Source organism: Apium graveolens, chromosome 2, assembly GCF_009905375.1.
Source record: "Apium graveolens cultivar Ventura chromosome 2, ASM990537v1, whole genome shotgun sequence".
NCBI classification, from domain to species: Eukaryota; Viridiplantae; Streptophyta; class Magnoliopsida; order Apiales; family Apiaceae; genus Apium; species Apium graveolens.
In genome coordinates, this window is record NC_133648.1 from 47,939,330 (window position 1) to 47,964,129 (window position 24,800).

Below are 24,800 nucleotides of genomic sequence, written 5' to 3' on the forward strand. Positions count from 1 at the left end.
GAATTTAGTTTTTACTCTTGAAACATGTTTTTCTTTGCTTGGCATTCTGGCATGAGTGACATAAGCCATCATGAGTAAATATTGCATTGCGCAATCTTCTTACAAGATCTTTCCTCACAAGTTCATTGGTGTTGTTGAAATTGAGATGAGAAAGTCTTTTATACAAGTTCCAGCTTTCTTCCATGAATGCTCTACTAAGTAGACAAACTTCTGATCCATCAGTATTTGTAGAGACCTGATAAGTGGCATTTTATACCACTTAGAACATCTTAAAATGGCTTAAATTGGTGCCTTGAAAGCAATTAATTTATGTATTTGATGCGTTTTTCTAGTGTTTATGCATTTCAGGGTATTAGTTGCATTTCGGAGGAGTAATCATCAAGAATAAGCCTTGGCATGTGTTCACCATTGCGAGAGGAAAGAAAGGGGCAGATTACGGCGAAGAAACGGAGCAAACTCAGGAATTTTCCAGTAGGGTCCTGAGCGTCCGCTCAGCAATGCTGAGCGGCCACGCAGAAAGCTGAGCGCCGTGCAGGGTCGGGAAAAATAATAAATTGTTTTAGACTTCTACTTCTCTTTGGCTTCCAACTTCTATGTAATCTGATTTTTATGGAACTAGTATATAAGTAGATTTGGAGACGTTTTCAGGAGAGAGGATCGTGGTATTAAGCAAGGAGAAAAGGAGAGAAGGAAGAAGACCGTTTTAGCACACAGCAACGAAGAGGAAGCATATTTTCTTGTGATTCTTGTTTCGTTGTAACGTTGGATGCTAGTTTTCTTACTTTGAACCTATTTACTCTTGTGACGTACTCTGATTTAATATAATTAGTTTAGTTATTATTTTCTTGTGTTTGTTTATCATGATTTCATATGAACCCATGATGACGATAACTGCTATTATGGGCTAATCGTGATCATGGGGTTGCAACGGATTTACTATGGAATTCTTTAGTTAATTGTTTAATATTTTAGTGTGTGATGATTGTATGATATCTAGTATTGGTTGTGCCTATTCGTCTTATGTGCATCACGAACATATAAGATAGGGTGTTAATCTCTTGTGAAGCGACGGTGGATCTTGAGATTTAGAACTTGCCATGCTAACATAGGTTCATGTACGGTGTGCGTGATTAGTGGGTAACTCTAACAGTTTTATTCGCCCTGTGTAATCAAAAGGGAATAACTTGTGCTTAAATCATTATGTTGTCAATTTCTGTAGACATATAGGAACTCAACATAATTGATGACTATTCAACTTCCATCTTAATTGTGGATGCTTGGTATAATGGTATTAGTACAATGAAAGTTGGCTTTTATCAGTTTCGTGTTATTCGATTAATATCATCACTGTCACATGCTAAAGGTAATAACAATAACTATTGAAGGAAGTAGTAATGAAGTTGTGATCTCATGAGTGTTTTAATATTGTTAATTTGAAGTGATTAATTAACTAGTTAATTGTAGTTAATATTTAGTCAACAATTCTAAGTGTTAGTGTGTTAACATTGAGAAGTAATCATACATTGGTGCGTGAGTTTAATTAAACAATAATTAGTCTGAGTCTATGTGGGAACGAACTAGAAAGTATTCTATATTACTTGCGAACGCGTATACTTGCGTGAATATTAGCGCATGTTTTCGCCCTAACTAGTTTTTGGCGCCGCTGCCGGGGACTCGGCGTATTTGTTTAGTTTATGTACTTACAATCATTGGTCATTAGGACTCAGTGATTAGGACGTAGTTGTTACTTATTATTTTCGGTTGTGTTTCAGGTACTTTAGCAAGCGTTTATGCAAACTCGTTCTCGTACTCGCAAGAGGACTTTAGATACAGCTGAAGAGACAGACGAAGTTCTTGATATTCCGGAGAAGATAGATTTTGAAGATTCGGATTCAGGAACTGAACAGAAAGAACCAGTAATCATGGGTGATCGTATTGTTCAGGCCGATCCAGCTCTTATGGACTTTTCTCGGCCAAAAATTGATGACATTCAGTCAAGCATTCTTCATCCGGCTATTCAAGCTAACACCTTTGAAATCAAGCCGGGCACTATTCAGATGGTGCAGAATTCTGTTTCTTTTGAAGGAGCTGTGACTGAAGACCCCAACATGCACACAAGGAATTTTGTCGAGATCTACAGCACTTTCAAGTATAATAGCGTGACTGATGAGGCTATCAAGCTAAGGCTTTTCCCATTCTCACTGAGGGACAAAGCTAAGGACTGGTTACATTCTAAACCAGCTGGGTCCATCACTACTTGGCAAGATCTTGGGCAAAAGTTTCTGGTGAAGTTTTATCTGATGGCAAAGACTGCTGCTATGAGGAGTGCTCTTACTCAGTTTGCGCATCAACTTTCAGAATCTATGTGCGAAGCTTGGGAACGCTACAAGGAAATGTTGAGGAAGTGTCCACATCATGGAATGCCCGATTGGATGGTGATCACTGGTTTCTATAATGGTTTGGGGGCCCAATCTCGGCCCATGCTCGATGCAGCAGCTGGAGGCGCCTTATAGGCTAAAAGCTATACTGAGGCTTATAATATTATCAAGACTATGGCTGCAAATGAGCATCAAAACCCAACTCAGAGGATGATGCCTGGGAAGGTAGCAGGTATTCTGGAAGTTGATGCAGCCATCGCTATTGCAGCACAGCTTCAAGCGCTGTCAATGAATGTTGATTCTCTGGCTACATATGGAGTTAATCAAATAGCTATGGTTTGTGAGCTTTGTGCAGGTTCTCATGCTACAGATCAGTGTTCTCTTGTCAACGAATCTGTTCAGTATGTGAATAATTATCAGCAAGGTGTGAGTAAACAGTTTAATCCACCTGGATTCCAGCAACCACAGCAGTATGCTCAAAGGCAATCATATCCTCAACAGGGAAGTTCAGCTGCACCTACTAGTGCTGATTTTGAGGAACTTAAGCTGTTATGCAAGAGTCAGGCGGTTTCGATCAAGACCTTGGAAAATCAAATCGGTCAAATAGCCAATGCAATGCTCAATCGTCAACCTGGCACACTTCCCAGTGACACGGAAGCACCAGGAAGGAAGGAAGCTAAAGAGCAAGTCAAGGCTATTACCGTAAGGTCTGGGAAAGTTGCTGATTCTGAAAAGGCAAAAGAAGGAGAAGCTGAAGTTAGAGATGAAGATGCTAAGCAAAAGGAGAAAGCGGCGGAACCAAGGAAGACTACTGTTGAACACACTCTGCCTGAGGGTAATACAGGGGAGAAACAGCTCTATCCTCCACCACCTTTTCCTAAAAGATTGCAGCAATAAAAGCTGGATAGATAGTTCGGTAAGTTTCTGGAGGTGTTCAAGACACTTCACATCAATATACCTTTCGCTGAAGCTCTAGAGCAAATGCCTAGTTATGCGAAGTTTATGAAGAGTATTCTTTCAAGGAAGGTGAAACTGGATGACCTTGAGACCGTTGCTCTCACAGAAGAATGCAGCGCTGTTCTGCAGCAAAAGTTACCTCCAAAGCTGAAAGATCCAGGTAGCTTCACCATTCCTTGCACCATTGGCAAGTTGACTTTTGACAAGTGCCTTTGTGATTTGGGAGCAAGCATCAATCTGATGCCGTTGTCGATCTTTAAAAAGTTGGATTTGCCTGATCCAAAACCCATATACATGTCTCTATAATTGGCTGATCGTTCTATTACTTATCCAAGGGGCATAGTGGAGGATGTGCTAGTCAAGGTGGATAAGCTTTTCTTTCCTGTAGATTTTGTTATTCTGGATTTTGAGGAAGATAAGAAGATTCCCATAATTTTGGGAAGACCTTTCTTGGCTACTGGCCGTACCTTGATAGATGTGCAGAAAGGTGAACTTACTATGCGGGTACAAGATCAGGATGTGACCTTCAACGTATTTAAGGCAATGAAATTCCCTACAGAAGATGAGGAGTGCTTCAAAGTGGATGTGATTGATTCTGCGGTTACTTCGGGACTCGATCGCATGTTAATGTCTGATGCATTGGAAAAGCCCTTAGTGGGGGATTTTGACAGTGATAATGAAGATGGCAATGAGCAATTGCAATATCTGAATGCTTCTCCCTGGAAGCGGAAGCTGGACATGCCGTTTGAATCTCTTGGTACTTCTGACCTCAAGAATACTGAAGGAAAGCTCAAACCATCAATAGAGGAAGCACCTACTTTGGAGCTCAAGCCATTACCTGAACACTTGAGGTATGCTTTTTTAGGTGATGCATCTACTTTACCTGTTATTATTGCATCTGACCTTTCAGGTAGTGAGGAAGACAAGCTCTTAATTGTTTAATATTTTACTGTGTGATGATTGTATGATATCTAGTATTGGTTGTGCGTATTCGTCTTATGTGCGTCGCGAACATATAAGATAGGGTGTTAATCTCTTGTGAAGCGACGGTGGATCTTGAGATTTAGAACTTGCCATGCTAGCATAGGTTCATGTACGGTGTGCGTGATTAGTGGGTAACTCTAACAGTTTTATTCGTCCTGTGTAATCAAAAGGGAATAACTTGTGCTTAAATCGTTGTGTTGTCAATTTCTGTAGACATATAGGAACTCAACATAATTGATGACTATTCAACTTCCATCTTAATTGTGGATGCTTGGTAGAATGGTATTAGTACAATGAAAGTTGGTTTTTATCAGTTTCGTGTTATTCGATTAATATCATCACTGTCACATGCTAAAGGTAATAACAATAACTATTGAAGGAAGTAGTAATGAAGTTGTGATCTCATGAGTGTTTTAATATTGTTAATTTGAAGTGATTAATAAGTAGTTAATTGTAGTTAATATTTAGTCAACAATTCAAAGTGTTAGTGTCTTAACATTGAGAAGTAATCATACATTGGTGCGTGAGTTTAATTAAACAATAATTAGTCTGAGTCTCTGTGGGAACGAACTAGAAAGTATTCTATATTACTTGCGAACGCGTATACTTGCGTGAATATTATCGCGTGTTTTTGCCCTAACAAGACCCTGACTTCATACAAGTTACCATGTCTAACACCAGTCATTGCAATCTTTATATAAAACTTACTGACAATTTCACAATGTTCCTCATAAAAATTCACATGGTAACCTCTGTCACAGATATGACTCACACTGATCAAATTATGCTTGATTCCTGCATCCAGAGCTACATTTTTAATGATGACATTCCCAAGTTTGATTTTTCCATATCCTAAGAGTTTTCCTAAGTTTCCATCTCCATAAGAAACACTTGGGTCAGCCTTATCCTTAAACTCTGATAGTAGGGACTTATAACCAGTCATGTGTCCTGAGCATCCACTGTCTAGTACTAGAGAATTTCTTCTGTCACCTTGTCAGGTCCCGAATTATCGTAAAAGGGGGGTTGAATACGATAATCACTAAATTAGAAATTCTTTCAAATCTTTAGCGGATATAGATTTAGTGCTCGGTCAGTGGTTTCGTGTTCTTGGGAGAAATAGTGTTTGGAACGATAAAAACAAGGAACGCAAGATATTCTGGGAAATCTATATTCGTATATAAATCCTCGAGGGGTGTTGCTACACTCCGGTAAATAAATTAACCGGCTACAATCTAAGAACAATAAAGTTCCTAGCTTCTACAAAGATTTACAAATCAAATCCTATACAATAATCTAGCTTTTGTTTGTACTAGGATTTAATTACCGGGTAACGATTATAATGCCCCTAAGAATATACAAGAATTAAATCGGGCATTATAATGTTACTCTGGTGAAAAGTTAAACGTATATACAAAAAGTTTGAGCTTCTCTGTAAATTATTATTTCCATTTTCACTTCTCTTTTGGGAGAGAAGATGAACAAAATTTTATCCAAAATGAATGGCTGATTATCTTCTACTGCAAAGTGTAGACTTTATATCCAATAAGATTGTGTGGCTGAGGATTCTTTGGCGACCAGGTACAACTTTTGTTCCTTGGCGATCAAGGTACTAGGGCTATCCTTGTACAAACAAAACAAAGAAAAAACAAACTAAAATAAACTACCTAAACCACATGTGGCGACTTACTACAAATTACATGTATATGTACATGTAATTTAATTTTTCTTTTTTTTTTTTGTTTTCTTTTTCTTTTTGTTTTCTTTTTCTTTTTCTTTTTGTTTTCTTTTTCTTTTTGTTTTCTTTTTGTTTTTGTTTTTCTTTTGTTTTTTTCCTTTTTAACTTTAAATTGAAACTAAATTAATTAATAAAGTTAACTTAAATATAACTTATATAAATAAACTAATTTAGATTTATAAAATAAACTTATTTAAAGTTTATAAGATAAATCATTTTAAGTTTATTAAATAAATTATATTAAAGTCCATTAATTAATTTATTTAATTTAATAATTAAACTTTGAGTTTCTCCAGTCGCCTGAGCTGTTTAGTTGTATACCCTGCGCACCTCTTCTCGTACTTTAGTAGATAAACGTTCAATCCAAGTATGTTCCTCAACTTAACAATTCTTCTATAAATAATACCCAGATTACTTTCACGAGCTGGTTGAAGCCTAGTGCAACTGGTCTGGTTCAGAGACGACTAACCCCGATTCAGGTCTATACCCTGTCTTCAATTCCTCATATTCCTATGCTTCGAACACTGTTTATCTTCAATCAATGCCAATACACTGAAATCTTCCGGTAGTACTTGTATAATGAATCTTCAACATTTATGAAACCCTAAAAGTCTTTAACCTTTGTTCTTCACTGAGGCATGATCATTTTAATGAACTTTTTTCAGTGACCTGTAGACAGACTTCAGGCCTTCTTCTAATTTTCTGATTCTTTGTATTTGCCTTGTCTTCGTTCTTCCTGATTTCTTGTGTAGATGTAGTATTATTGACCTGTCCTATTCTAGTGTTGGTATTGTGTTGAGTTATCACGTAATTATTCATACAGGTACGCAGTCTCACCAATAATCTCCCCCTATTTGATTGTTAAACCTTACAAACAAATTAAATAGAGAGGATAACTCAACTAACAACTAGAAAAAATAAAGTACCAGGACTTGTAAATAATGCTACTAGTTTTCTGGATCAAATACTCCCTTTCCAGATTTCTTGAGTAACTAAAATGAAAGATGCTTATTCCTCTAGCACTGAACTGATCTTCAAGTAGTTTCATCTTCATTTCCTTGGTTCTCCAAATCTCTGCCAGATAATTCTTCTCAGCCTTGAAGTAATTTTCAGCAGTTTCTTTTGTACAACCACATTTCCTGTTGACAAGCGCATATCTCTCTTGCTTCTTCCCCTATGAGAATCAACTGCTTAAGGAGATCACCTTTGTTTAACACGTCTCCCGTACAATAGGATCCACAGATAAAAACCAATGGTACTCCCCTTTTGGAAAACAGCTTCTCCCGTTATGAAGAATAGTGATAAACCAAACCACTTCTTTTGATTACTAGGAAATCACCTTGTGTTTTACCACCTCTCCCGTATAATAGGATCCGTAGTTACAAACAATAATGGTGTGGTGTAGTGTACATGTGGTTTACCTTTTTCCTCCTCACTGCTATTTCTCCCCCTTAGTTGAGAAATCCTCCAAACTATTATATAAGCTTTTATACCGCCCCTAGAGAAGGATTGTATGCTGTTGCTTGAAGGAGTTCTCATACGTTACTTGGTTGGAAAAGAAATAACAAGTCAGAATCTGATCAACCATGTCCCTTGAAATTTTGCAAAATGGCTTCACTGTTGATCATCATGTTAACCAATATTCCCAACTCCTTATACCTTCCAGCTGTGAGATCACCAATTGTTATGTCCCAACTAGTTAAGTCTCGAAGTATTCTAATCTAATCTGTAAATGTTAGGTTCGCAAGAGTTAAGTTCCAATCATAAACAGATTCGAGACCCGAAGTATCAAGAACCATGTTTAGGGATAGGGAATGGGATGTGGTGTTTCACTCTCCTCACTGTGAGTGTGTGATTCTGTTTCGTGTACCTCACATGTATTTCACTCTTCTCTCCACTCGTGTTTACACTCATTCTCACAAGTGTATCACTCCTCTCATAGCTCCAAAATCCAGTTGTACCTGCAAGGAAAATCACCTTAGCCATCCTTAAGGAGGTCACGGGTGGTACAATGAGAGTTCACAATTCCCCATCCTTGTTAGACTCGTGAGATGAATCAGAGTCATTATCTACAAGTTGCTAGTTTCCCTTATAGGGTTCCATATTTCAACTCTGGGAAGGTAAACAATGATCTAAAGAATTTAGCATAAAGATCAAAGTTTCCTTCTATTGTCTGTGAAGACATTTCCTTGTGACTCATCAAGTAATCTGAATCATTATCAACAAGTTGTCGATCTGCACCTATGTCAGATCCACTATCCGCAGATGCATTCAGGGGATTTAAGCCTGGGGAGGTAGACACTGATCACTGACATATGGCTATTGAATCAGTATCATCTCCTAACACCTGTAAAGGCAATTGGTCCATTAGAGAACCTTGAACAATCAATCTGACCTTAAAATGGTCGAAACTCTTATTTTCGTCAACTCATCCTTTGTGTGTGTAACCTTTCCTTGTGTATCAAGAATTGCTTATGTTTAAGGTGGTGACACTACATCAGATGCCTTGGTCGACAGACGAATTTCAATAGACGCACCCTGTTGAGAGGATGAATCTAGTAACTGTTTTGTGCCTTTTCAGCCATTACATCTTTTTGAGAAGATGTACGTGGGCTAGCAATTGCCTCGAATTAAACATTACTCATCTTTGTAGGAGACAGAGATGCTGGGTTGACTTCAGAACCTTCCTTATATGGTACACTAAGGCACTTTCTCCCTCACGCTCATTCATATTTCATTTTAGGGGTAAGAGAGTGTTGGTTGGTTCTATTTTTGTGTTTGTCTTTACAGTCTGGGATAAAAGTTGTGGGTTTTCAACCTCATGACTATCAATGAAAGAAGGCCATTGGAGGCTGAACCTGTTTCACAGAATATTTGGTAATATAGAGATAAAATGCACTTAAGATCTATAATGAATGAAAATTATGCATTTAATCTTTGAGAGAAATGATGTGCAATAGTGATTTCAAAAGATTTTAATGAAATAAGAAATCACTAATGTAGAAAGAAGTTTGATTTTCTCCTAAAACTGTTCGAGTGCACAAGTCTGTTTTTATGCCTAAAAAGATAAATGATTTGATAAGACACAGACTGATGACCTAGCAGTATTTAGAAGAGAAATAAAGATTTTATCTTTTAATATGAATGAGTTTTTGTAAAAGCATTGATCACTTAGGGTAAAGTCTAAGCAATTCTCATTCATGTCAAAAGCTCCATAATCTATCTTTATAAGATTATAATCAACAAAACTGTTTATTGATAAATAATCTTAATAAGAATGACTATGTTGCTGATTTCAAATTGTAGTGAATCTGTCAGATATAGCAACTCATATAAATTCACTAGAACTTGAAATCTCACAATTATCTGCAGCAAAATATTAACAATATATCATTGACTGATACTTGTCAAGTACTTTAGATATCAATAATTATGTTGCATCCTACTTTAATATAAGTTAAATCATGAAACTGATTTGACATGGAATTGTCGAACATCATAATTCAAATATATTAGAGTAAGATATCAATGGATTAAATACCAATTATCTATCAAAAAGATATTAGCATTCAATTTCATATATCATACAATTATTAACTCCTAACAATTGTAGTATCTCAAACAATATTGGTTTGATAAATAAAACAACATTAACCAACATTGTCTTGTTTGCAATCTTAGAAAACTATTCTAAGTTCCATATACTTTGATCCATTGAGTATTGCATCTGTTATTAAAGTGTTTAGACATTTGCAAATAAGTATAAAAAAATTCTAACTTGACAACATATGGTTACTTCTAATAAAGCGATCAAACATTTTAACCATAGTTATACTTAAGAAGAATTTCCACACTTTGTATATTAGTATAAATGATTGAAGATTAATATTGATTAATTGGAGGAGTTCTAAGTAATGTCACAAATACTAATACTTCACAATTAGTTCATAGTTAAACTCTTAACTAAATATCATTAACAGATATAAGTCAAGAATTGACACACAACTAATCATGCTACAATCATGATTCTGATTTCAGTGAATTCTTGAGATGCAAACATTGTTACAATCAATATACTAGAAATCAATTGTTAACAGATTTGGTTATATCATGCTGCTTATTTATTTTAAGTTAGTTTGAATTATGGAGCAAATAAAATCATTGAATTGCTTCAATTTCCATAATCCAAACTACCAAAAATATATACTAAATAAATAAATACTAAATACCTATGAGTTAGATACTAGAACTTAAGTATTTATAATTATCCTTGAGTAAGCACCAATAGGATATATGACTTATATACATGGCAATCACTTTTTGGATAATTAATAATTTTAGAAATACTTTCGAAGCATATAAATTATTGAGAGTTTTATACACGTAACTTAGAAAATATATCAACTTTCAATATTAGTGATTTTAGAAATTAGCATTGATTACTTAGAACAAAAGTTCTAAATAATATCACTAATACTAAAAGTACCACAATTATTCGTACATGATACAAATAACTATGCTGCATATTATTTTAACATAATTTAAAATATGAGACTGATATCATATGGAATTGTCTACAGTTATAATTTTAAATCAATTAAAATAATATTCAAACTTAAAGCTATAATACTTAACTACCATAAATATATATAACATTGTAATCATGATAATCAAGATATTAGCACTAAGTACGAGGTATTAGATTAGTGATAAATTCACAAGTCCTTTAAATATTGAAAATTTAATACTTGTGAACTTATATGAAGAATTCCTTACAGATGGGATTTCTAAATAATATGCAATGAATGATATCCCACACTTACATACCAGTCTTGAAAAATTAACTTTATCAAGTGATTTAATAAATGTTTCTGTCAGTAACTCTTTGACTAGAAGACATGTTCTCGAAATAAATAATACCTGGTGTGAAGGTGCCTTGTCATAGAGTATTCCACAGTGTTGGTGGATTTGAGGTTGTTTCTTATCATAACAAGAAATCAATCTTTTTCCACCAAGTTGACAGCTTCCTGAGATGCTTCTCCTGTCACTTAAGTTGACAGCTTCAGAGACACTTCTCCTGTCTTTCTTTGAACCTGCATAATTTGTATCTATATAGCCAAACATGTTAAACATAATATCTTTAGGTTACTTTACTCCAAGAGTTGATAGTCCCTCAAGATATCTAATAATCTTGTTAATAGCTATAAGATTGGATTCTCTAGGATCCACTTGGAACCTTGTACTTTGGTATCTTGAGAACATTACATGTTGTCTATTAGCATCTGAGTAAAAGAGTGAGCTCTTCATACCTCTATAGCTTGTCATTATACCAGAGTTGCACTGATCAAGCTTTAGTGGTTTCTGTTGGTAATTAGTCTTGGCATGTTCAGAATCTTCCAAATTTTGCATCTTCAAAAGATCCTTAACTTACTTGTATTGCCATCATCCTTTTGGTTTACTTGTGCTCCTAAAAGAATTGTTCTTTTGGCTTGCTTGAGCTCCTAAAAGAATTATCCTAATGGCTTGCTTGAAGTAATTCCAAAAAGAATTGTAACCTTTCCAACATGCTCCTCTATACCTACTATGCAATTACTTAGCAAATAATCTTGCACAAGTCTTGGTTAGTAGACCAACATATAACATTATCATTATATCACTGCACATATAAAACAATATGTTTGTGCCTAGTGATAAGAGAGATATTAATATGACGACTCTACTAGTTCATATTAAATTATAACTTTAGTTAGAGTGCCATACCATGTCCTTGACGATTGCTTGAGTAGTATACTAGTTCATACCAACCTGAAGTGAGCTTGTGAAGTAGAGATACGCATAGTCCAATAGATCTGCAACTGCAAAGTTCATGAACTGTTGTGCATTAACTTCCTCCTTTGACTCACCAACCAGGAGTGCACTTGTACACATCTACTAGTCCAATTTCAAGTGTAATGTGTATCAGGTGCCTGATATGCCGTAATATCCTCAAGTCTAGTCACAGGTGCTATTTGTTAGATACTGCTTCCTGATAATAAACTAGAATCCAGTTTTTCCTTGTCCCTCGTAACAATGCCATTGCCATCAAGTTTGACTTCTGCTTATCCTTGTACTAATTACAATATTGTTATTTGGTTTGGATAACAACTTCCCTTTAATCTGCTTGCTGACTGATTGAGCTCATCTTGCTTTGCAATCACCCAATCAATATGGATCTATCAGAGCTTCTATAACTTTCTTAGTTTCTTCTTCAGATAGAAAACTAGAGAAATAGTCATTCACACTCAGTAGCCCTGCTAATCATTACTCTACCACCTGGATCACTTAAGAACTAGACACTAGGAATAGACTTGACATCAAACCTTTATCTAAGCAGATATGTTCTTGTAGTGTCATCTTGATTTTTCAATGTGGTGTTGTGTGTGACTAGTTGACCCTTTTATTGCTCCCTCTACGTTGTTACTGGGAGTTCCTAAAAATCCTTACCCTTGTTGACTGGCTTCATTGAAATAATGAGTTATATTATACACTGCTATTCCACTGCTTGGATATGAATCATAAATACCATTAATTTCTCCTTTAACAGCTTGGAGCATGGAGTTGTTGAACTGTGCACTTTGACTGTCTATCACTTTATATTGATCAACCACAAATGCCCTGTAGGTTGTAGACTCCACTGAGTAGCCATGGCAAATATCCTAACTAGTCTTAGCTGCAAATGCTAAGATCTTCAAACAACTGAAAATATTTCATTGTTTGCTTCTGTAGAACATTCTCTCCAAACACTTTTAGGTTATTCAGTGTTTGATTCTGTTGGCCATCAACTAATTAGTGGTCTTCATGTATACATCCTGATCAAGGCTTGATCTAACTTGTTGTAAACTGTATTGACTGCTCCAGCCCTTTGGTATTTCGAATGTCTTGATTAGCTTGATATTTTCCTTGTAGCATTAATCAATTTCTGGTTCATCCTTTGTACCACTCCATTATGACACGAAGCTCCAAGTGCTAAATATGTCTCAAATTATTCTTGATATTATTGATGTTAATCAGAACTGCTTCTTGAATCCAGTCCCATTATCTGACCACAAGATCATTTCTTTTACAGTTGCTTCCAGCTTGATCTTCTTTGATGTGATCAATCACCATCTGTGAAGTCTTGTCTTGAGAACGCATAAACAATAACTTTGTTTAATAAGAATAGTCAACGACCATTACTAAGGTATATCTTTACTTTGATGTGATGTTGTCTTTGACTCCTCTTTCTGATATGCCTCACATTTATCATCTTCTGAATTCCAGATGAGGTAGTCCTCTCACTAACCACTTTTCACAAAAGAGTTCCTTGAGTTGATGTTCAAGGGTGAGAGGATCTAATGCAATAGCTAAACTTTTATCAGATGAAGCTTTACAGTAGTAAACATATGACTTCACCTTTCATGAGATTTCAGTCTAGCCACGAGCTATCCTTTCCTTACTCTAAGAAGAGCAAGCTTCTCAACCTTCCTGCTTCAGATGAGACACTAATTCTTCATTGAATTGATATTTTGTCCTTTGATGCAGAACTGTCTAATAAGAGGATTTGTGCCTTGATTCTCTAGCAAGGAAGTTGCTTCAATTGTTATCAATGACTCCAATAATTAGTTGTTATCAGAGACAGCAATTATCGAGTCCATGATGACATCCCTTTTCTGTATAGCTTGTCCCGTAATGAAAACCTTTGCTGTCATCTCCAAAGATTATTGACGGAATAGCTTTTGTCAATCCCATTTGATTATAAGGCTCTTTCTTTGATCAGATGCCTTGAGTATGAATTACCAAGAATACATATGAATCAATTGACCTGTTATGTCCTGCACTCACAAATGGATTAAGAGTTCTTGGCACCCAACTTATCAGTTTGGGTCCAGATAGATTAGAGATAATATTATAAACAGAGATAACAACAGCAACAACCTTATCATGCTAATTCTTATCTTTGACTGACCATTTTCTCCATTTTAATACCCTTGATAATTTGTCTCTAGGCTAGGGGAAAATTGATTCCAACCTTACATAAGGAGGACTAGCAGTCTTTGCCTTATTGTGATCCTAAACATGCTTTTTCTATATTTAATGCAAGTACCAGGAGATGAATTCATGGCATAAAAATAAGCAAGCATTGCATTGAGAATACATGGCATTAATTCAGAAATATTATGCATAAGAATTAAGCAAGATATGCATGATATAGAATAAACAGAATTATCAAATAGATCACTAATTCTATCTAGTCTAGTCCTTGTTGAAGAATCTCATCTAGCTATCTCAATCCAGTTATAATCTAACACACCTTATTAAACAATTCAGATCAAATGAATAAATCACATTATAATAGGATACAAGAGATAAGACAAAGGTCTAATATGATGGAAAAACATATACCTCACTAAAGCAATTAATCATGTTCAACAAATATTCAAACACATATTTAAGATCATCTAAAATAACATGCACAAGTGAACATCCACTACAAGAAAAAAGTCCATAGACATCGGTTTTTGGCCGATGTCTATGATGTTTAGCAACCGATGTTGATGTCGGTGATGTCTATTCTAGACAGCCATAACCCGATTTCTTTACTGTCTTAGACATTGTTTCTGGCAAAAAAGCTGATGTCCATGCATTGTTTCTTTACAAAAAATGTTAGAAATAAATAATTCAATAAATAAATTGCACCTATTATAACATATTAAACATATAATGAGTTATGTTTTTTCCACATAGACATCGAATATTTTCATTTAGGTGATGTAAAATCAGATATTAAATATCGATTTCTTTAGTAAAAGGTGATGTCTATGTCTACATTTAGACATCAGTTTTATCCCAAATAAAGTGATGTCTATATTTCTTTTAGACTTGAAAATATCAGTCTTTAACATCAGTTTTTTAGCAAAAAGTGATTTACATTTACTTTTTTGACATCAGTTTTTTCATTAAAAGTGATGAACAATTGCTTTTTAGACATCAGTGTTTATTCATTAAAAGTGATGTACAATTATTTTTTTGACATCAATATTTATTTATTAAAAGTAATGTATAACAAGTTTATAGACAAAGTCATCATGTCTTTCATGCTCAGCAAAGTTACACTTCAACATAAGTTCTTTATACCAGAAAACCTCAAAACAACTAAAAGTCAAGACAGGCGGTAACAAAAACCAAGTCTGCAAAATTTCATGGCCTTCCTAAACACCTACCATATTATCAATTGTATTATTTTTGTAGTCCATCTTTTCAGCGTATAATTTTATCTGCAAAGTTTGGTAGATGGGTATATTTTATACAACAACATTTGTAAGAGGCCCGAACTCAGTTTTTCCAGCTATAGTTTTTGGATCGTTCAACTTCTTCGTCTTCTACGCTATCACCAATTGTAGTAGAAGTCCTTCTGGTGGTATTAGTCAGTCGTAGTGGACCCTCATGAGAAGTAGACTTGGAACGGGTTTGGGTTGATGATTCAGCATATCCAGAGATTCATAAAGCTGATCCTAGAGTAAGTGCCGAATCTGCTGATTTGCTTGTTGGGGATCGACGATCATGAAGTCGGTATTTCTGAAATAAATGGAAACCATTTTAGCAATTCACAACCATTGTAAGGATAGTATAAGAACTACTCTGTTGGACCAAACTTTTCAAACTGGAATCTTACTAGCGCTTCAGATGCATCAGGGCCTAAAGAACCCAACCACAGTCATCTTGAAGCTAAAAAGATATCCATTGCCGCTAGATCTCCATCAGAGGACCAACTCACCTGACTTGCAGAGGGTGATAGCACTGGCATATGATGTTGAGGAGAGTCGAAAGACAATTGTAAATGACCAATAGAAGACAAATCTAAGTTTCAATATTGTAGCAAAAGTTTTCACTACTACAAAACAACTTGTACCTTCAAATGAATTACTCCTCATGTCAAATGATTTTATATTATAATTTACAAAAGTATTTAAAGCTCTTGACTTCTTTCTCCTAGTAAGCAATTTATGAATTTTAGGAAAATATTGGCTTGCTTTTCCAATATTATAGCTCATTATAGTTTTTAAGAAGACTTATCATTCAAAGCTGATTTAGATAATTCCGAGTAAACAGATCCAGAAAAACATCGACCGAAGCACATTGTTATTACTTCAATGAGGAACTCAAATAGAACTAGGGGATAGGCTGAGGGTAAGGGAAGTAGACCTGAAATAGACGAACAACATGTGGATGCTTTATCGACTTCATTGTTGCCACTTCCCTCTTTATCTACAAAATGGGTAGATCATATGTAAGAACTTCTGCATGTGAGGAAGTTTGTAAATTGAATAACTAAATTCTTTAATAAAACAAATAAGCCACTAAACTTTTTCTACCCAAATTATGAGAAGAACTAAACTAAGCTTGATCATATGTAATATATTTGCAATCAAACATGACTTGTAAAAACAAGGAGAGTTAGAAAAGGTTTTTCAAATGTGACAGCGGATTGAGTTATGCAGCTACTAACTTTGAAATTGAATTTAGGCTATTTTCCAAGAGGTAAGGTAGTCAAATAAGATGCTATTACAAGTCTTCTGATGTTTGAATTCAGTCAAATAACAGTCATAGTCTAAAGGATTTAGTTCTTTAGTTAGGAGTAGATAAGTTCTATTTTAATTTATTCTAGGATATATTCCTACATTTACTTGATTCAATTCACAAGCTGCTATATATATTTAGTTCATTTGATATTATAAAACTATTCTAGTTCTCCCAGTTTAGTGTTTTTTCTCTCTGTACTCTCCCTGCGTACTAACTTTATTCTATTAATATAATTCTGTTAATGGTTGGAAAAATATTATACCTTGTGGATGTGTAGAGCTTCTCGCAATGATTTTTCATTTGCCCAAAGACCAAAGTAGCTATAACCATTTCCCTATAGAGAACAATAAATATATAAGCAAACTTAGCAAAGTTCAGAATAATATGCAGATATGTCCTTGTTTTATAATAAGGGGTACTCATTTGTAGTCTTATTCAAAGTAAATAATACAGTTCTATTCATAAAAAAATATTGCAAATGTATAAAGACGCTTGTGAACCAACAAGGGTTTTACTAATATGAACTTTAATGTATTCACTTTTGTGCTTAATGAAATGGTATTTGATATAATTATATGTCATTAGCTCACCCTACACCCTGTATTTATGTATTTTATTGACCGAATGACATTTGTCCGGTTCTTTTTTGATGAGCTTCCATCCTTATATAGTGCTGTAGTATCTTCAAGACATATGGGTTCTAATATATGCATCTGGAATATGCTCTCAAGACACTGTGACACACAAAGATTTAGTTGTATGTGTGTTAGTATCTATGTTGTAAATTGTTATACATTTCTTGGATAAGGATGCTTCTGGCTAACCTTGTCTATTTCTTGTAGACTATCAACACACAGTGTGCTAGGATTCTCATTTTTATAGTCACCATGGCAATTTATTTCCGCTGCCTACGTACAAAATATTAAAATAATTAATAATACTACCAGCAAACAGTACTCAACATGATGTATATTTTTCTCGCAAACTAAATTTTAAGCTCACCTTAAAGAGTTCGTTGGAGAGAAGCGCGAACTGATGAGCATATGGAATCCTTGAATTGAAGTCTATACTTCTATATGTCAAAGGATTGTTGAGAATATACCCCTACACTCAATTCAAAGATACGGAGCAACTGAAATTTGTAAGAAAAAAAATTAAATATGTCAAGATGACTAATAAGCTGATTGCTAGTATAGTAGAATGACACTCTGCGCACTTCAAGTTTATAAAAGGTATCTTGTACATACTTTGATATTGATTATAGGCTCGTTGCCAAGTTCGTTGCCTGAAAAAAGTTCAAAACTGCCCAAGATTAGGCATGAGCAAATATATTTATGCAAAACCTTGAATAACAAATTATACAATGTGATATGAACTTTGTGGGAAACATATATAATCTTTATGTATATCTCAAATTAATGGAGATATGCCTTAGCAATGTTGGACATATTTCACTTGAATTAAAAATCTGTAGATGCATGAAAAGACTAGCTTATGCATATTGGTACCACTGTATATGTTTTGGACAATTACTGGAAGAACTATTCCAGTATAGGAAATGCCAGCAATATATAGGGGATTGCTGACAAACCTGGGATGCTCCTTAAGCCACTACATCACAATTTTCAGAAATAAATAAAAATTAGATACTTTCTTTACTAAAATAAGTACCTTAACTAAGGTTCGATGGACAATTTGATCTGAGGCACAAGAGGCCATTTTCGGTACTAAGTACTGACCGACATTCGATAACAATAATTTTAGACCAGTACATTTTAATCTTGACTAACAGTGTATCACACAAAAACACAAGTTTAACTATATTCAATGATATTATAAGTTTCAAAACTATATTCAATGACATTATAAGTTTCTGCAAGGCTGTAACAGTGTACCTCTCTCTCTTTTCAGTAATAAGAGATGAGAGTTCTGGTATAAGTATTTCAATTCTTGAGATTGACCGTATCTAAAAAGAAGTGACATCATATTGCATACATGATTAGTTTAGCTGACCTCGCTTCTTAACATTAGCTACTAAACATTTTCCTTACAGTGTTATGTTTCATCAGAACTATCCAAGCTCAGAACATCGCAAATTCAATCAACTAAAATTTTGATTTCCATGTATTATGATTGGCAATCTGACTTGGTTCCGGTCCATCAGTTGACATTTACAATATTTCACAAGTGTTAAGCTATAAGTTAAATGATAATAAAACACAAACAAAAAAAACAAAAATCAAATATAAACAGCTGTGACATATTCACATACTAATTAGTAACCACTCTGTGTGAAAAACACAAGACATAACACACTTTGAAATCGATAGACTCGGACAGAGATAGAGCACATATTCAAAATCGACACAACAATCATTAACAAAATTCACATAATTACATCACTAACTAATTAGCTTAGGTAACTGAAACAATTGTAATACAAGTTTAAATTACATTAATACAATCAAGAATCTCCATATTCAATTGTCATCAGATTCAAGATATATAAAACCCCTAAAACATACTATAAAGACAATTAATATAAAACCTATATATCTAATCCATTTAAGGTTGTAAAAGATTGGAACTTTTTATATAAAAGCATCAAAGCAAGCATAAATGAACACACAACTACAAAACAATTACTGAGAGAGAGAATACATCGATGATTTGTTACCCAAGGTGGGAAGCCAAGAGTTCTTCTTGAGTTTGAGCAGTCATCTTGAGATACAATAATAACCCGACCACAAGGCACTACAGCAAAATAGAAGTCCCAAGTAGCATTAGGAACAAATAGATCCTTGCTCAAGCATGAACTGCAATTAGGGTTTAGAATTGAAATATTCCCAATTTAAAACTAAATGAAACTAAGAATTTGAGTTTTATAACTTACTTATGTACCAATTCGAGCATTATATTTTTGAACAAATTGAATAAGCTTCCACTTAAACGAATCGGTCATCGATTGAAGGAGCCACATAGAGAGAGAGGGAGAGAGAGGGGGGTGGGGGTGGGGTGCGACGAGAGAGAGTGAAAGTTTTATTTTTAATTTAGTTACTGAAAATTTGGGGGGAATGGATAAAGGAGAGGGAATCTGAAAATATTTCGCTAAGGGGGAACAAAATTGAAGGAGCGCGCCTTGATTTTTTTTTTGGTAATTTTAGACATTAGTTATTAAATAACCGATGTCTTCAAATAACATAGACATCAGAAAAACACGGGATGATGTTATTTCTTCTTTTAACATCAGTGGCAACATCAATCGATGTCTAATGTATGATGTCTATTCAACTTTTTCTTGTAGTGATCAATCCTAGTTACCGGAAAAATAATCAAGTGAACTAGTTCAACATTATCTATGTGTGATTCTATCATGCTTGTGCGAGTGTTAAACATTTAAACACTAAGATCTTATCATGCATTGAATATTGAAAATAAAATATTGCAGTGATTCAAGAAATTGAAACCTCAGATATGTGAGTTGGACCATATTCAGATATTGCTGTGAAAGCAAGATATTCATTATCCCTGTCATGCAATCCATCCCAACTCTTTCCCGTGCACCCTTAATTTAATATTATCCTTTGAGTACCCTTAATTTAATATTATCCCTTGAGTACCCGTAATTTAATATTTAAGAGAAATATAAATTTCCAATATTTTTAATTTTCTTTGAAAATAAATTAATCAAAAATAAATAATTACGAGAAAATTAATTTTCAAGAATTTTGAATTTTCTTAAAAATTAAAGCAAACATAAATTATTATTTAAGAAAAATTGAAATTTAAGAATTTTAAATTTTATGGAAAAATCAATAAATCATAAATAATTAATTAAGGTAACAAAAATTTATTAAGAGTTCTATGGCGACTCAGACAGCTCTTGAATATTCCTTTTCCTACGATTTTTATTCTTTTGATTTTTCTTTTCTTTTTTTTCCTTTTTTTTTGTTTTTTTTCCTTTTTCTTTTCTTTTTCTTTTTGTTTTCTTTTTTTTTTTCCTTTTTAAGTTTAAACTAAACTAAATTAATTTATAAAATTAACATAAATATTATTTATATAAATAAACTAATTTAGATTTATAAAACAAACTTATTTAAAGTTTATAAGATAAATCATTTTAAGTTTATTAAATAAATTATATTAAAGTCCATTAAATAATTTATTTAATTTAACAATTAAACTTTGAGCTTCGCCAGTCCCCTGAGTTGTTTAGCTGTATACCCTGCGCAGCTCTTCTCGTACTTTAATAGATAAATGTTCAATCCAAGTACGTTCCTCAACTTAACAATTCTTCTATAAATAAAATCCAGATTCCTTTCACGAGCTGTTGACGCCTACTGCAACTGGTCTGGTTCACAGACGACTAACCTCGATTCAGGTCTTCGTATTATAGCCTTGATTACATTGTTAAGCTTGCCTCAACTTTATAGCTTCAGACACTGACTATCAATAAACAACTGTACTTTCACTGGAATCCTTTCTAGTACTTTAGACAACGTCTTCGTTAACCTCTGTCTATACCCTGTCTTCATTTCTTCAGATTTCTATGCTTCGAACACTATCTATCTTAATCAATGCCAATACACTGAAATCTTCCGGTAGCACTTGTATACTGAATCTTCAACATTTCTGAAACCCTGAAAGTCTTTAACCTTTGTTCTTCACTAAGGCATGATCATATTAATGAACTTCTTTCAGTGACATGTAGACAAACTTCAGGCCTTCTTCTAATCTTCTGATTCTTTATATTTGCCTTTTCTTCATTCTTCCTGATTTCTTGTGTAGACGTAGTATTATTGACCTGTCCTATTCTAGTATTATTATTGTGTTGAGTTATCACGTAACTGTTCATACAGCTATGCAGTCTCACCAACAATCCTGTAATCAGTTTTTAAATCAATTACTGTTTTTAAGGACCCAGACTTGCTTGGATCCTTTGCCCTTTTTAAGTTTGTTAACATATGCAGCAAAAGACTTCATATTAGAGTTTGTGTTAACATTCTTACTATCAGTATTTACACATGCAGAAACAGTTTTTGCTTTATTTAAAGATGGTTTTAGTTCATAATAATCATAATATAAACTGTGATACTCTTTACATATATGAACAGAGTGCCACACACTACCACAATAAAAACAAGGATTTTGTGGTTTGTATTTAACTGTTCTATTCCTAAACTCTAATTTGGGAGGAACAACCATTTTCTATTTGCATATCCAAATCTGATCCCCAATAACCATTTTCTAAAATTTCCTGAGTTATTTTTCCCGAGTTAGCCCAAAGCTTAATAACCTCTCTTTCTTTAGCTAACTCCTTTTCTAGATAAGCATATTTTTAACAGCCTTTCTTTAACATAAATAATATTATCTCATTCTTTTATAATTTCTAACATGGAAAGTAACTCAATTTCTAGGTGATCATTCTTTTTCTTTAACTAAGAGTTTTCACTCTTGATTCTATTATTCTCTAAAGTTTGATCTCTATAACTAACATGCAAAGATTTAAGAAACAATCTTAATTCACAGATATCATCTGTATAAAAAATAAGTGTGGTTTGATGTACCTTTAATGTAGCTGTATCAGCCTCAGTTTTAGCATTTTACATGAGGGCATAGTTAACACCATCATCTAAATCTAATGAATCATTTCAGTTTTTCTTCTTTGTGATCAAGACTTGTTTCTTTTCAGCCTTTAGTTTTCTGCAGTCAGCTGTAAAGTGTCCAATTCCATCACAGTTATAGACTTGTCAAATATTCGAGTATTTAATTCCGTTCAATTAGTATTTCTTTTGTCATTCCTGTTATCAGAGTTTGAGGAACTAGAACCCTTTCTGGAAAACCTTTTCCCTAATAGAGCAGCCATTTGTTCAATGTCTTCATTATTTTCATGATCACTCTCAGTATCTGATTCACTATCAGTGTTTGAATCATCATCAGAGTTTGATGATTCAGTATGAGACTTTGCAATCATAACTTTTCTTTGTGATTATTTAGTGAGCTTCGAGGCTATATTTTTAGTAAATACTCTTGTATTCATCACACAATCACATTTTATCTTTATACGACCTGCCGACCTTTAATAACCTGCAATCTGCGAAATATAATTTGGTAAATATCTTGAAGTATTGCACATCATTGATGCACGTTATTGAATATAAATATAAAAAAATGGTAGTGATGGAAGGGTGGATTGAACTTCCAAAGTTTAGCGAAGGATATATCAGAGGGATAAGATCTTTTTTGCGGAATGCATTTTCTAGATACTTTGTAGGTGATGAAATCACATGCCCCTGCAAAAACTTTGATAATCACAGGTGGCATTGTGAAGATGTGATTTTTGATCATCTCATCTACAGTGGTCCATCTCCACTATTAGTGATCTGGATTTGTGAGATTTCCAATACAGAAAATATAAATATGGAGTTTGATGAGGGCGTATATTTCGGAGATAATTTAGGTGAAATGTTGCACCGTATGCACAACTGTCAAGACAAGGGTAGGGGTTCTGGTAAACCAAATAAAACAGCTAGGAATTTTTATCGCCTTATTGAAGATGAAAAGCAGCCTCTATATCAAGGTTGCACAAAATTCTAACGACTAGGTTTTATCATTAGGCTTTATACCCTGAAATGTGTACACGGCATTACCGAGTCTGTATTCACTGATTTATTATAGCTGATTAAAGAGGCCTTTCCGGAAGCACACATCCCTCTTTCATTTAAGGACGCGGAAAATGTCATTAAAGACTTAGGCCTAGATTACCAAAAAATACACGGGCGTCCCAACAATTACATGTTGTTTCGGGGAGAAAATGAGAAGGAAGAAGTCTGCAAAGCTTGCAATGCCTCTAGGTGGATTGTAGTGGGAAACAAAGATACAAGTGACGACATTCCGGAGCAGTTGATGCACAAAGTTCCGGCAAAAGTAATGCGTTACTTTCCACTTAAGCCGAGGCTCCAAGGTTATTTATGTGCAAGGAATATGCAGAACTTATGACTTGGCATTCCTCGCGACGGTAAAAAGATGGCAACCTGAGGTATCCGGCAGATGCCGAGGCCTGGAAGACGATGGATGCCAAATTCCCTCATTTTGCATAATACGATAGAAATGTCAGATTAGGTCTAGCATCTGATGGGTTCAGTCCATATCGTACAATGAGTACAACTCATAGTACGTGGCCGATTGTGTTAGTAAATTATATTCTCCCACCTTGGTTATGCATGAAGCCGGAAAACTTGTTACTCTCAACGATTATCTCCAGTCTAGAATCTCCAAAAAACAGTTTGATGTTTTTATGCAGCCCCTTATCGCTGAGTTGAAAGATTTATGGGATAAAGGCATAGAAACTTATGATGCTTTAGCTGAAGAAAATTTTAATCTACGTGCAAGTATTTTATGGACCATTATCGATTTTCTGGGGTACGCAATACTACGAGACTTCTTCTTCGTATTTAAAACATAGTAAGAAATTGTGCTACATGAACCATAGGAAATTTTTAAAGACGAACCACATGTTGAGGTTTAATAAAAAGAGGTTCAATGGTGAAATTGAAATGGGAATGAGTCCGTCAATTTTGTTGGGGCTAGAGGTTGAAGAATTATTAACCGGTTGTCAGAACCAGTTCGGGCCTGCTAAACACAAGAGAAAGGGCATGAAGAAGAAACGGGAAAACTGATTCTCCTTTCAAAAAAAATCAATTTTTTTATTTACAATATTGGAGTCAGAACTTGCATCAACATAACCTTGATGTTATGCATATAGAAAAAAACATATATGATAGTATACTTGGTACTTTACTAAATATGGGTGGGAAATCGAAAGACCATTTAAATGCTTGGTTTGATCTTCAAGAAATTGGAATCAGGAACGACCTACATCCAGTTTTAACAAATGATGGGAAAGCGTACGAGATAAGGGCTGCTATATTTGATATGACGAATAAGGAAAAAGAAACTTTTTGTGCAGTGTTGGAGAATGCTAAAATGCCATATGGTTCTGCATCTAATATTAGACGGTATGTACGAAGGAGAGAAAAATCACGGGGTATAAAAGCCATGACGCACATTTCATTCTTCACTACTTATTGTAATTTACCGTAAAGAGAACACTGAAACCTGAGGTTACGTTTCCTATGATAAGATTA

The 24,800-nt window shown here is 34.4% G+C and overlaps 1 protein-coding gene and 1 non-coding gene across 2 annotated transcripts; one reads left to right on the top strand and one right to left on the bottom strand.

Moving 5' to 3' along the window:
* Window positions 1-2,315: 2,315 nt before the first annotated feature.
* LOC141709932 (small nucleolar RNA R71) lies at window positions 2,316-2,422 on the bottom strand. Its single transcript, XR_012570484.1, has one exon. It is a non-coding gene; the product is annotated as a small nucleolar RNA R71 (small nucleolar RNA).
* A 20,402-nt stretch (window positions 2,423-22,824) lies between these two features.
* Window positions 22,825-24,332, top strand: LOC141689234 (uncharacterized). The gene is made up of 4 exons (XM_074493464.1): window positions 22,825-23,233; window positions 23,342-23,580; window positions 23,957-24,075; window positions 24,146-24,332. The coding sequence occupies exons 1-4, from the start codon at window positions 22,825-22,827 to the stop codon at window positions 24,330-24,332; spliced, it is 954 nt and encodes a 317-aa protein (XP_074349565.1).
* Window positions 24,333-24,800: the final 468 nt, after the last annotated feature.